Here is a 13,522-nt window from a genome sequence, read left to right as displayed (position 1 = left end):
TCATTTCCTCTGCAACATGATCCTCTGAAGTTCAGGGTCGACTTGAAAGGATAACACTAAGAGGAGGACAGCCTCTGTGGTTAAGGCAGGAGATTGTGACTTAAGAGAAATGGGCTCATTTCCTGGTTTTACCACAAATTGTGTGTGGTATGGAGGACACTGATCACGTATTCTGAGTTTTTAGTGCCTAGTGTGCTAACCAGAGAAAAGGGCCTCTCCTTTCCCTCATCCTTTGTGTCTTTCTCACTTAACTGGATCAGAAACTTTTCCTTTGCACTGTGTTATCTACTCCAACTCAAACCAGGCCCCTGGCGTGGCAGAGGCCTGCAGGCACTTCTGTAATTCTCATAATAATTTGAAGACGTCTAAAAATGGGACAGGCTTCTGCCCTCCCTTGTTGTTAATGTCCCCATGAACAGCGGCAGTTGTTCTATCTGTTGGCCTCATCCTTCCAGAGGCACTGTAACTTTCAGGAGCAGGCCCAAAGCCTATTTGCAAGGTGAAATGGCCCGTAGCCACCAGGTGTCCCTCTTCTCCATGGTTTGGAAAAGAACTGGGCCATTTCACTGAAATAAGTATTTCATTGCAAATTTGAAATGAAACGAGGCTCGTTATTCTGGCCCCATATTATGGGCTCCTTCATTCCCCCTCCAAGCCCTGCTGTGGTGGTGGAGGCGGCAATCACCTCCCCGGTCCTGGGGGCTGGAGGCAGGCTGGAGTCCTGGTATGAGAATGACAGAATTTTAATGCTCAGTCACAAACCGATTATCTCACAGAGTAAGAAAGTCACAAACCACATAACCTGCAGAATGTTAAAGGTATATACAGATGTAACAAGTCCAATTCTTCTCCCCAAAGATGTGCAGTTAGTTTCTGAATCGAGCAGCCTGTTACGGTCTGAAGATTCTGGAAAGTGGCAAGGGTACGCATCTTCAAGCAATTCAATGATTGCTGTTGTTTACAAAGGCAATTCAGAGGATTTAGTTATGCCTCAATCCATGCAAGGATTTCTGGGATTTGTTTTTATTTGCACAAAATAAAACCGCCAGCTTTCTACTGAAACGTAATTATATAATTAAAAACAGGGGGGAAAAAATAACAAACCAGCGATCCTCCCTCAGGGGCTAACATGCATATTTTTCTGTCCTGATTGTTAGAGCGCTGTCTTGGGTTATGTGGAGGCTCAAATCTCTTGCTTAATGCCCAGTATTTTTTTTTTCTGGATTACTCTGACTGAGGTGAGATGGGGTGCTGAGCTGGGTTTCTAATGAGCCAGGCCCAGTGATGTAGCAGAGCGAATTTCCCTGAACACATCTTTTTCTCTTTAGAGTAGCTTTATAAATGGTTTGCTTTCAGCAAAATTTAATTTGGATTTGTCTGAAAAAGCTGTGAGTAGCTCCAAGCAATGTTTTTGCAAAAACAAAGGACATAACATAGACCCTGAGGGCTGCAAGACTCACAGAAAAATGGAGAAGACAAGAAGCATGGGGTGCATAAAAAAGGCCTCTGGTCATGGGGTATCCATGTTTAATTTGCCACTTGAGGGCACTGTAGAAGTGAATAATAAATATGGGCTTTGAGAATTGGGATAAAAAGAGCATTTTGTCGAGGAAAGCATGGAAAAAAATATGAAAGAGAGAAACAGCCTCAACACATACAGAAATAATGGGAGGCCAAAGACGAGGTGAGACAACGTAACAGACCAGGCGTATGTGTCTCCCTCTATGAACTGAAACACAATGTACATATTTTTGCAATATTTAACTATACCTCTGAGAATAACAACAAATAACACTCATGAATACTGAAGCATTTTATATCAGCGGGGTATTGTTTTTCATTATTTTAACATGACCTCTTAAATGTCCAAGACAGACAAATACACTTCCTGGGATATAAATTGGTATTTTTTTTCAGTTAGGCAATCTGCAAATCAATTGATCAAATCAATTGATCAGCAATGGCTATTCCTACCGTTTCACTGAGTGGAGAGACCTAGCATGAGTTTAATTTTATATTATCTTAGCAAGCTCACTGGCAGGCAGTCAATCTTCTGGGTTCCCTCTACAGTCCACGAAGGGAACATGAGATTTTAAAGATGTGCTTAATCATACAGCTACCGGCTGCTAGCTCTAACTTGGCTTAATTATAGGAATAACAGTGTTAACTCCAGTGATTTAAACCGATATAATGAGTATTTAGTAAATATTGGCAGATAAACTGTTCCTCTCACAGCTGCTTGGTAGGTTTCTTTGATATCAGCTTAATATCTTCTGGTCAGAGAATAGTTGTTCATATTGGTATATATAAACTGGGATTGGTAATGGAAAAAACAGGGCATAATTTTCCTGCAGGTCCCACTAAATGTTATGCCTATACTAAAGAGTCATATTACAAAATTTAGCATGGTAGAAATAGCTAGCATGGCTTTTTGAAACAAGTGTTAATACAAAAGGCTTTCATACCAAAGAATTATGCTGCCATTGTTTCAAAAATTAAGAAGGAATATAAATTCCAATGTAATAAATTGTCAGAGGAGAGAAATACAATCCTAATTCATAAAGTTCAGATTTGTAATAAGATAAAAATATTAGGGCTAGTAACTGAATTCCTTCTCTGTCCATCTCCCAACATGCTTATAAATTTAACAAAAATAGAGTGAAAATAAACTATGACTTGGACTAGAAATAAAAAATAGGGTAATTTTATTATTTCCTGCATTTTTTTACTACTCTTGAAATTATATTGGAAAGCAGGAAGGGTGAAACCATGATTCTACTGAAATTGATTGTAGATTTTACTCACTGTGAGATTGTGGCTGTAGCGAGGTGGGGGTTGGTCTATTCTCCCACGCGCCTGGTGACAGGACGAGGGGGAATGGGCTAAAGTTGTGCCAGGGGAGGTTTAGGTTGGATGTTAGGAAGAACTTCTTTACTGAAAGGTTTGTTAGGCATTGGAATGGGCTGCCCAGGGAGGTGGTGGAGTCACCATCCCTGGAGGTCTTTAAAAGACGTTTAGATGTAGCCCTTAGTGATATGGTTTAGTGGAGGTCTTGTTAGTGTTAGGTCAGAGGTTGGACTAGATGATCTTGGAGGTCTCCTCCAACCTAGATGATTCTGTGATTCTGTGATTCTGTGATTTTCACTCTAATTTTGTGTATCTAGTTAAGGAGGCTGACAGTTGGTCTCCTTACAGAGTGGGGAAAAAAAAAAAAAAGATATTTGCAATACTTATATTTATTTTTCATTATTCTTTGAGGATCGTATAAGCACAGGAAAAAAAAAAAGTGGTTTGAATTCTGGATAGTGGGTTTTATAGCTAAAGATATAGCTAAATGTACCCAAAATAGAAACAAATTATTTAGGAGAGTATGGGAAAGAGCTGGTATTATGTCTCTGTTCCACTGGCAAAACTCAAAAAGCTGTTAGTGTATTTGTTCTTCTTTAGATTTGCACTTAGTAAAAACTCCTGCTATGAAGCTAAGACAAAGCAGGCAATTATATTTTGAACTTTAGCCAGGAAATACATGCTTTGAAGTGTCCCTTGCAAATCAGGTATATAGATTACATCCTGACTTTTTGGAAGAATAGAATAGAATAGAACAGAACAGAACAGTACAGAACCCTGTCTTAATAATCTGATCTCTTCCTATGGTAAGGTCACCCACTTAGTGGATGAAGAGAATGGTGGATGCAGTCTTTCTGGCTGTAAGTAAGGCCCTCACAATACCCTTCTGCACAATTTTTCCAACTGTGAGCTGAACAGGCTCATGCTACACAGGATGATGAACTGGCGTAGAGCTCAAAGTGTGAATGGGGCTACCTCTGGCTGGTGGACAGTCACCAGCAGCGTTCCCCAGGGCTTAATTCTAGGGTCAATTCTGTTCAACATTTTTATCAATAATATCAATTTTAACCATTTTTATCTGGATGCAGGAGTGGAATGCATCCGCAGCAAGTTCACTAACCATACTAAATTGGGAGGTGCTGTTGGCTCTCTAGAGATTTTTCAAAGATTTTTCAAAGGCCACCTGGACATGGACCTGGGAAACCAACTGTAGGTGGCCCCGTTTCAGCAGGGGAGGTGGATCAGATGGCCTCCAGAGGTCCTTTCCAACCTCAACCAATCTGTGATTGCGTGAAAACAAATTTAATAGCATCTCTCTTTAGAATGTCTTTGGATGTTTAGCTACCACATTAGACAAATTTGTATCAGACTAAATGCAGGGAGCATATCGCTTGAATGAAGCCCTATAGTTGAAACAGTCCTGAAAGTAGATACAAACATCTCTGCTAGGTATATGTGCTGTAGGATGTATCGTTGTCTAACACCAACATCACTTATTGAAGTTGCACTACCATTTGCTAACACTGAAAACCATTAAATTAAATAAATAAACAAATAAAAGGTTTGGAATAATCCTTTACTAGTACTGGCAAAGGAAAGGTAGTACATTTGTTCAGAGAGTATGGGATGAATGGGTCAACCAGCATGTTCTGTGCTTGTTTCATCAAGAGGTCAGCCAGCACATGCCACTGTACAGACCCATACACTGAATGTTGGGTGATTGTTGTGCTTTAACCTGGCGTGCAGCTGGGCACCACCCAGCCACTTGCTCCCTCTCCCCAGGTGGGATGGGGGAGAGAATCAGAGAGGTAAAAGTGTGAGGACTCATGGGATGAGACAAAGACAGTTTAACAGGCAAAGCAAAAGCCACACGCACAGGCAAAGCAAAGCAAAGCAAGGAATCCCTTCGCCCCGTCCCACCGGCAGGCAGGTGCCAGCCACCCCCAGGACAGCAGGGCTCACCACGTAGCGGTGCCTTGGGAAGACAAATGACACCGCTTCCAGCGCCCCCATGCCTGTTTTTCCCCCAGCTGCCATTGCTGAGCATCCCCGTGGTGTGGGATGTCCCTTTGGTCATTTGGGGCCAGCTGTCCTGGCTGTGTCCCCTCCAGCTCCTGGGGCACCCCCAGCCCCTCGCTGGCAGGGCAGCACGAGGAGCTGGGGAGTCCTTGGCTCTGGGTGAGCGCGGCTCTGCTACAACCGAAACATCAGTGTGTTATCAGCATTTTTCTCATCCTAAATCCAAAGCACAGCATCATACAAACCTCTATGATGAAAATTAACTCTATCCCTGCCAAAAACATGACAGTGATATTCTTTGAAATGCTGAGATGGGAACATGGGAAGTTATGAAAATATATTTTTGATATTTCAATAATTTAATTTTGCTCAACCTGAATAATTTAACTTTGCTTGTGTGGGAAAATCATAGCCCCGAGACACAAAAGTTCAGGATTTTACTATTGGTGTTTACTCATAAAAATGTCTCAGGTTTGACACATCACTGTTGTGTTTTAGTTAAATTATCATCATGGCCTCTTGCAGGAACACGCTGAAATTCGCTCAGTCTGAGCTAGTAACTGTCCATATTAAAGTAAAACAAAGCTAAATGAGTATAACAAAAGTGATACCAGATGAAAAGCTGTATCAACTATGGCAAACTAAAAATAGCCACTGAATTGGTATTATGTATATAGTCTGAAAGACTGTAGAGAACTAGGTCAGATCTTTGGATCCTTTTTTTCTAGATGAAACATTTGTGTTCCTTTCCAGAAGATATTTTCCTGCTGAAATGCTACAGCATTGTAAGAAGACAAGCAGATTGTAAGAGTTCTGGTGCTAATAAAGATAGCTAATATGAACACTGTAGCACTTTCCTGTTGTGAAGGTTGTAGTGCAGGAGAATGCAGTGTAGGAGAATGTAGTGTAGGAGAATGCAACTCCTTCCTTCTAAAATGGGTTGAACACCCGGAGATTATGTACAGAAGCACTAAGGTACGTTTTAGAGAGTATTTTGGCACTGGATGTGCTGAATTGAAGACCATAGTTTAAAGTGGTGAGGAAATTTTTGTTGGCAAAAGGAATTACTCAAGCCAGAATTAGACTCATACCATCGCACATACAGCCCCTTTTCAAAGGAAGTGATGGATGATTCACAATAAGTGTCTCAGCAGAGAGTAGGGTTTACTTTTCTTCTAAAATATCAGAAATTAATGTTTTGTCTTTGGAAGGGGAAAAAAAAAAAGCAAACTTAAGAGCGGATGATCTCAAGGTACAAGGAGTCATGGGTTCATATCCCAGATGAGCTCTTCAACTTGCCTGCAAAGAGAAAGCTGCCCATTGAAAAGCTTCTCTCTGGTGCCTGCACTTTGCTTGTAAGATCCAATAGAAGGAAAACATAAGGAATTATGTGAAAATCAAGATAAGATAAAGTGAAAGCAGAGGGATAAAGGAGAAGCAATGCAACAACGATAAACTGGTGCTCAAGCATACATGACCTTGGGTGTGAAGGGATTAGAGGAGCTGTCAGAGTAGTGATTGAGTGAGCCATTTTGCTTCTTAGGAAATCAGTAGTTGACTACGTTCTTCTCTAATTACTCCTGGCTCAGGATTAGCTGGGTTTTATTCATCCAGATGCTTTAAATTTGGCCAGACAGTCAAATGCTGCATTGCATGGCAGTTGATATCTCTTGCGAAGTAAGATGCACTTAATTTATAAGATGATCCTGAGAAATACTAGATAGCTTGTGCTATATCAAAAGCGTTGCAGAAACCAGCCTGAACCTCAGGGAGGCAGACAGAGATCTGGGGTGAAAGTAGCTGATATAATACTTTTTCTCCCTTTCCCAGATTCTAACCTGCTCCTTAGACACTTAGAGGAGTCCTGGCCTCATGCCCTCCAGCACTCAGCATTTCCTAGCACATAAGGTTACTGGGGTGCAAAACTAGGAAGATCTTTACAAATTCTCTACATTAGGAATTAACCAGTGCAAGGACAGTGCGCATGCAGTGACGTGTTCCTAATGAGGGGCAAGACTCATCTTGTTCTATTTGAACCACGTAAAGCAGTCAGGGATGTTTTGATAACAATAGCAATGACTACAAACAAGTTTATCATTGGTACAGTTACAGAGGAGAAGCATGCAAGAGTCCAGGTAAGTACCAAAGACATATCTAACCTTAACTGAAATAGTATGGGTTTTAACACTAGGGCCTCATCCTTTTAAGGATGACTTAAATGTTACTAAAAATACTTGAGCTGTTGATGCTTGCTCATGGCTAACTTTACATGGGCTCCACTGGCTAGAATGGGCATTTAAATGTCTACATGTAGACACCAAATTCAGGTGTCTTAATTTGGAGCTGAATCCCACTGTGTGTCACAGGAATTTCCCAACTGGAGCTTGCCAGCTCCTTCAAAGAACACTCAGTGTTTTTTTTGTTCTTGTTGTTTGTTTGTTTTTTTCCCCAAGAAAGCTGTTTCCTACCATGTAATTATAGAACCAAGACCATGGTCGTGGCATAAATACTACTCTGCTATCTCTAACAGAGAGACACACCAAGCTAAGCCTGACCCCACAGTCTAAGCAGCTGAATGTTTGCCTAATTGTACTTCGAACCTGTTTGCACACTCCTGTTAAATACGTGATTTGACATACGTGAAACTGCCACCCTCAGGCTCCATGTTCCCTGGGTATACGATGTATGGCACAATCAGGGTCATAGGCTGATTTGTGAGGCAGAAATACTGCAAGATGCAATTAAATACTTCGTCAGCACTTCAGACACAAACCCGAATTCCAAACTGCATAACTTTTCTTCCTCTCCACTGCTATGTTTCAGGGCAGGTTGCTTCCAAACATTTTTTACATCATCCTGGCTCCCAGGTTAACTTACTCACAAGACTGGGCCTTTTGATTTTAGGAGTCTGCAGACTCTTTATGTTCCCATTGGCTTTACCTATTATAATTCCATTAGTTAAAAGAAGTTAACCATTAGTTAAAAAAGAAGAAGTTAACCATTAGTTAAAAGAAGACAAAAACCAACACAACTTTAGAAAAATATTTTGGATCACATAAAGTTTATTTACTTAGTAGAGAAAAGTTATATTACAATATATACAGTTACTATTTACATATACACCTTTCTAATAAATGAAGCACCGTATGATACAGTTAGTGTTTTAGAGGAATTTACAACAATTTTATTTTTGCATCCAAATACTTCTATCTACAGACACACATTGCTTAGAACCAAGTTCATTCAAGACACTGACTTCAGTGGGTTTTGGATTAGGCTGCTAATGAAGCTACCAAAGAGAAATTTAATTGCTGTCAGCTATCAATCTCCTATGCTTCAGAATAAGAGATCTCAGCCATGTCATTTCTGAGGATATGTGCAAAAGTAACCTCAGAGAAAGTCAAGAGGTACAGAAAGAAGATATATTATAAGCCACAAGAATTCAACACTCTCGTCAGAAATATTTTTATGGTTATCAGAAATAATTTCATTAGAATGGAAGAAAGAACAGTGTGTAAATGTTTATGCACATTATGCAAAGTGAAGTTAAGAACCCGGAAGCTTATATGGCATACTATCATGAATTCCCCAAGGAATCCATTTATTATTAAAAAGCCCAGTCTTATTCCTACCAAAGTTTGTGGCATGATCCCCTAAACTCAAGGGGAAAGACTAGCTGTTCTCTTTGTAATCTCCATGCCACTGTTAAGAAAAAAAGGCTCTGTCCAAGGTACAGTTTCCTTCAAGTGAGTAAAAGACATTTGGAGAGGGGGAAATGTCAAATGAGGTATTTAATTAACTACAGGAAAAAACGAAAGCACTTAGTTTTGAAAAAATCTTAGATATTTTACATATGCAATTATTACATTCACCTGATTGTGGGTCAAGTTTTGTATAAACCACATACCTTTTGGGCAACCCAAATTATGCATTTCATAATTTCATATTTTTGCTTCGCTAGATGTGGAATCTAACTGCTGGAAGAAAGCGTTGTTACTCTGAGGACAGTTACTATGACAGACACAGGTGTTGATCAACATCATTGGCTTTTTTAGGAATTTGCCCTGAGGACAGCGGAACTCAACTTGAATCGTTTTGGTGTTGTGTGGAGTACAGCACCGCCCATCACTGCAGAGGCCACAGTAACGAGGTTTGTACATCTGCACACTAGTGCAGTTCTTGTATTCAAAGCGAACAGCTTTCAGGGACTTCTTCGTTCGGATACATTTTTTCCCTTTCTAAGAGAAATATGAAAAGATATTAGACATAATATTGCATAAAACAGAAAGCAGTTAAAAATTGACATGCAAGGATATAGGTCTACTCTGAAAACTGAAATTTGTTGTCTTTGCTAGTTCTACATCAGTAGGACTTTGCAGTTATTTCAATAGTTACTGGTTCTCATCCCTGCAAGTTCTCACCTTGATGTCAGTACGTGATTGGCAGAGTAATAAATGACAAATAATTAAAGCCCACTGTTGTCATCTGAGACAAGACAAGCCAACATTCATTATGAAAATGGAAAAAAATTCTCAGGTAACTGTAGTTCCATCAGAAAATGAGGAAGCCAAACAACCAAGTTACAGGACTCGATTCAGGAAGAAAAAAGAAGGCTAAAACAAACCTCTAAAGACTTGCCCCAGTCTTGTGACCCAAGGCAGAACCAACTTTATCCAAGTTATTCTTAACAGATGCTTGTCTAACTTGTCCTTGGAAGTCTTCAGTGACAGAGACGCCACAACTGCACTGTACAATCCAGGTTCACTATTCTTACTGCCAGGAAAGTTTTCACTCTTGCCTTAATTTTCTTGCAGTCTAAGCTCACCACTTCTTGTCATGTCCACCACGGAGTCAGCACAGTTATGGGAACTCATGTTTGTTCCCTTGTTTTCAGAAAAAGTGCAGTTTAATCAATCTTTCTAGACCTCTGACCATTCTTGTTAATCTCCCTGACTCTTTCTGAATGTTTCACGTCCTTCTTAAACACAGCATTCAAAACTGCATAGAGTATTCAGCAAAGGCCTTAGCAATGCTTTCCAACACCAGAACATTACAAAACTTATGGTCTTTTCCCTAACTACATGTTATTCGCTCTGACAGCCAACACTTGCGTAAGGTGTAGTAGCAGCAAAAATCTCAGCTCCCTTAGAAACACATTTATTGCCCCTTAAGTGTCAAGGTTGGGTTCGCTTTTGGCAATGTATCATAAGGACTAAGAAAAGGTTTAGTTTACCCATTTCACACACTTCTCTGCAGTTCTAAGATGCTCACTGAACTAGAAATCTGATCTGTTTGGGATGGCTCAAAAGATGTGCAGCACAAAGCTGCTGAGCATATGTGGCAAATCTAATGATTTTTAAAAATACTGGGTTTGCTGCACATATGCTAAAAGGTGTATTTGCATACACTTGTACCTCGAGCGTTCTAGACTGTAATATTGCAACTGTAACATTCCAGCTGAAGAGATCCTGCTCCCTGTCACTGCTTGCAGCATACCTTATCAGATAGCTCTTCATTTTCGCAAGGTCTCATCATGCAAAGGCGTGTCTGCTTCACCATCTCACACTGTTGATTTCTGTTGGTGACACGGGTGGAAAAGCCCATTCCACAGCTTTTGGAACAAGCGCTCCATTCTGTTGTCTGTTCAATACAATTGGCGCTTGAATCAGACACATCGATCCCAAGTGTGGCCTCCTGTCTGTATGCTGGAGACAAAACCCCAAAGAACTTCATTACAGGTAAAATTTATGTGAAAGCCCAGTAACTAATTGACCTCTACCACGTGTAGGACGAAACAAGAGACCAGAAAAAAGGTCCAAAATTCATGCTTTAGGAATTTTAACATCTGCTTGTTTAGGAGCCCTGGATGGCTACTTCCTACATCTAAAAGCCAATAGAAAGGTGCATGTCATCAGAACAGTGCTTCAACTAGTCTTTAATCGTCACTCTTTCCAATGGGAACATATTACAAATCTGTTCTAAAGCTGTCACAAAAAATATTTATATTAGATATGACTTAAGAGAGGTTGGATGATTCATCTAAACTAATAAACAGCAGGGAAGTAAACTGCTTTATTCCCACAGTGATAGTCACCCAACCTTGTCAACTATTGACAGATTATAGACAGGTGATGGTGGGGAGGAAGGAAGGAAGGAATTTCCAGCTGTTTTTAGTTGCTCAAAGCCACCACCAACCCTGATCCCCGTTCTGCCCTCACGGATGTGTTAAGCTGTATTATGCAAATATTGCTAACTGTATAGTTTGGTTCAGCAGTTATCATATGAGCAAACAGAATGAGGCAACATGACTGAGCCAGTCACATGAATTCTCCTGCATCACTCAAAGATAAAGATACAAAAAGGTGGCTTTCCAAGACAGATGGCCACTGCTAGAAAGAATCCAGATAATCAATCTGTAGGTATTTTAAGGATTAGCCTGTCACTGTCAAAAAAATATTAATAACTTAAAAAAATCAAAGAAAAGATAGTAGAAAGGCAGCAAGCTTTTCATTTACATCTTATGTGTCTTACATCTGACACTTCAGAGCATTCTAAAAAGTTATTACAGCTTTTCATCCTGGACCATTCTTTAACTGTTTTTCAAATGGATTAACTGAGTTTCAGCATAAGTAACTGCTTAACACCACAAAGAACAGTGACTGGAAGAGAATGCAGAGCCCTCTACTCTCAGTAAAAGTAGCTTGAGAAAATCCATGTTGAACTGATAGTTTGATTTAAAGGGGAGGGACACATAATTCAGTAAGAAAACAGGTAAAAATATTATGTAGTCTAATTTTTTTTTCGGTTATAAAAGCACTTTGAGTTGTGTTTTGGATTTTTTTGTTTTCAGATCCACTTGCTGTATTTATAACTACTGCTTCTCCAAGTATTTTGTAATGCTTTTAATGCCAACAATAATGATGAGAGCTCTAGCACAGACAGACAGGAATTTGTTGGCATTTTAGCTACCAGGCTGACCACTTGTAATAGCTGGGGAATTTCGGGGGGGGTGGGGGGAGTCTTTTGTAGACTAAGCTGTTAGAGTGGTATTTATGATGTAACATATTCTTGCAGGGCAAACAGCAAGACTGCACTTTTGATTGCGGGGGCAAAATAATATTTGGAGGATTATGAGTTTGTCCCTATTTTATTCCACTCATAGAACTACCCTGTAGCAGACAAACAGAAATTCCAGAACTGGAAACTCACTCAGGTTAACTACATTTTAAAACTGTGGTGCACATTCATCCTCTGAGTATCTTTTCTTTTACCTATTCATTCATAACCTTTAAACTCATAGCCTTTATTCATAACCTGTGTTATACTTACTGGTCACTCTAGAGGAGGAAAAACAAAAAAGAAGGAGCACAAAGCAACGTGTCTTAGATTTTGCAAGCCCGTGGATATTCCCAGTATATCACCTTCTCCTCAGACTATGCTTATTAGCTTTAGTTTCCTCACCAGCCATAGCAAAACCTCCCAAAATCACTTCGTCCTTTGGGTCGCAGATCCACTTCTCGCAGCACTCTCCGGGCACTTCGACCTTCCTCGGGAAGGGGCAGTCCGGGCCGGGGAGCAGCAGGTCGAGGTTGCAGCGGGGCAGGCAGCCGATCTGCCCGTCCCGGCAGGTGCACTGGTACTTGCAGCTGGGCTGGAAGGTCTCCCCGTTGCGGTAGATCATCCCGTCGAACACGCAGTTGTCCCCTTCCAGCACTGGCGAGGAAAACGAATGAATTTCACCGAGACGGCACGCTCAGCACCCTCCCCACCCCTCCAACGCACAGCGGTTTCCCTCTCGCTGCACGGAACCGGCTCCCGCACCCCACCGCCGGCCCCGGGGGTCTCTCTTTCCCCCCGGCAACCCCCCTTTCAGGCGGGGAGCCGCAGGCTGGGGGCACGGCCCGCGGCCCCCCGCCCACCTTACCCATGCAGATGCCGGTGTCCCCGCTGTCGTCGGGGCCGCGGTCGCAGTAGAGGCCGCCGCTCTCGTCGCAGGGCAGCAGCGGGGAGCAGCTCTCGCCTCGCTGCCGGGCGCACACCGGGCAGCAGGAGCAGCCGTCCAGCACCGCCGGCACCCCCGGGGCGCAGCGCGGAGGCTCCTCCGGGCACCCCCCGCTGCACGGCCGGGGACACGCCGCCTCCCGGCCGCTCACCTAACGGGGAACAAAACCCGGGGGGGGGAATCGGGTCACGGCGGCGGCTCCCCCGTCCCAGCCGCCGCCGCTTCCCCGAGCCCCGCCGGCAGCCCCGCACTTGCCTCGCACAGCCGGAGGAGGAGCGGCAGCAGCAGGGCGGCCAAGCCCTGCCCGCCGCCCGGCACCATGCTCCCGATCGCCGCCTCCCCGCGAAGCTGTGGCGACAGAGCCATTGCGGCCGCTTTTATAAGAGACGGCGGGGAGCGATTTCCAACCCCCCCCCCCCCCCCCCCTTCCCCGTCCCGCTGCCGACGAGGCAGGGCCGGAGGCGGGGAGCTGGAACCGGAGCCGGGCTCGGCTCCCCCCGGCTCCTCCTGCCCCTCAGCGCCGGGCCCAGGCCCGCCATGACCCGCTGAGGCCCCGGCCCCGCTCCCCGCAGGCCTCGCACCGAGGGCCCAGCCTGGGTGGCCGGGTCCTGAGGCCCCCGGTGTGCCCCGTGAGGGCGAAGCCTTGCGGGCGTG

General features: G+C 42.9%; 1 protein-coding gene across 1 annotated transcript; it reads right to left on the bottom strand.

Moving 5' to 3' along the window:
* Positions 1 to 7,908: 7,908 nt before the first annotated feature.
* On the bottom strand, positions 7,909 to 13,281 carry CCN3 (cellular communication network factor 3). The gene is made up of 5 exons (XM_080582272.1): positions 13,124 to 13,281; positions 12,791 to 13,019; positions 12,328 to 12,579; positions 10,363 to 10,571; positions 7,909 to 9,104 (listed from the first exon to the last, which is right to left on the bottom strand). Exons 1-5 carry the CDS (start codon positions 13,232 to 13,234, stop codon positions 8,808 to 8,810), a joined length of 1,098 nt encoding a protein of 365 aa, XP_080438398.1. The 5' UTR covers positions 13,235 to 13,281; the 3' UTR covers positions 7,909 to 8,807.
* Between the last annotated feature and the right edge of the window lie 241 nt (positions 13,282 to 13,522).

Source organism: Anser brachyrhynchus (assembly GCF_964034855.1).
Source record: "Anser brachyrhynchus genome assembly, chromosome: 2".
Classification (NCBI taxonomy): domain Eukaryota; kingdom Metazoa; phylum Chordata; class Aves; order Anseriformes; family Anatidae; genus Anser; species Anser brachyrhynchus.
This window is presented reverse-complemented; position numbering and strand designations above follow the sequence as displayed.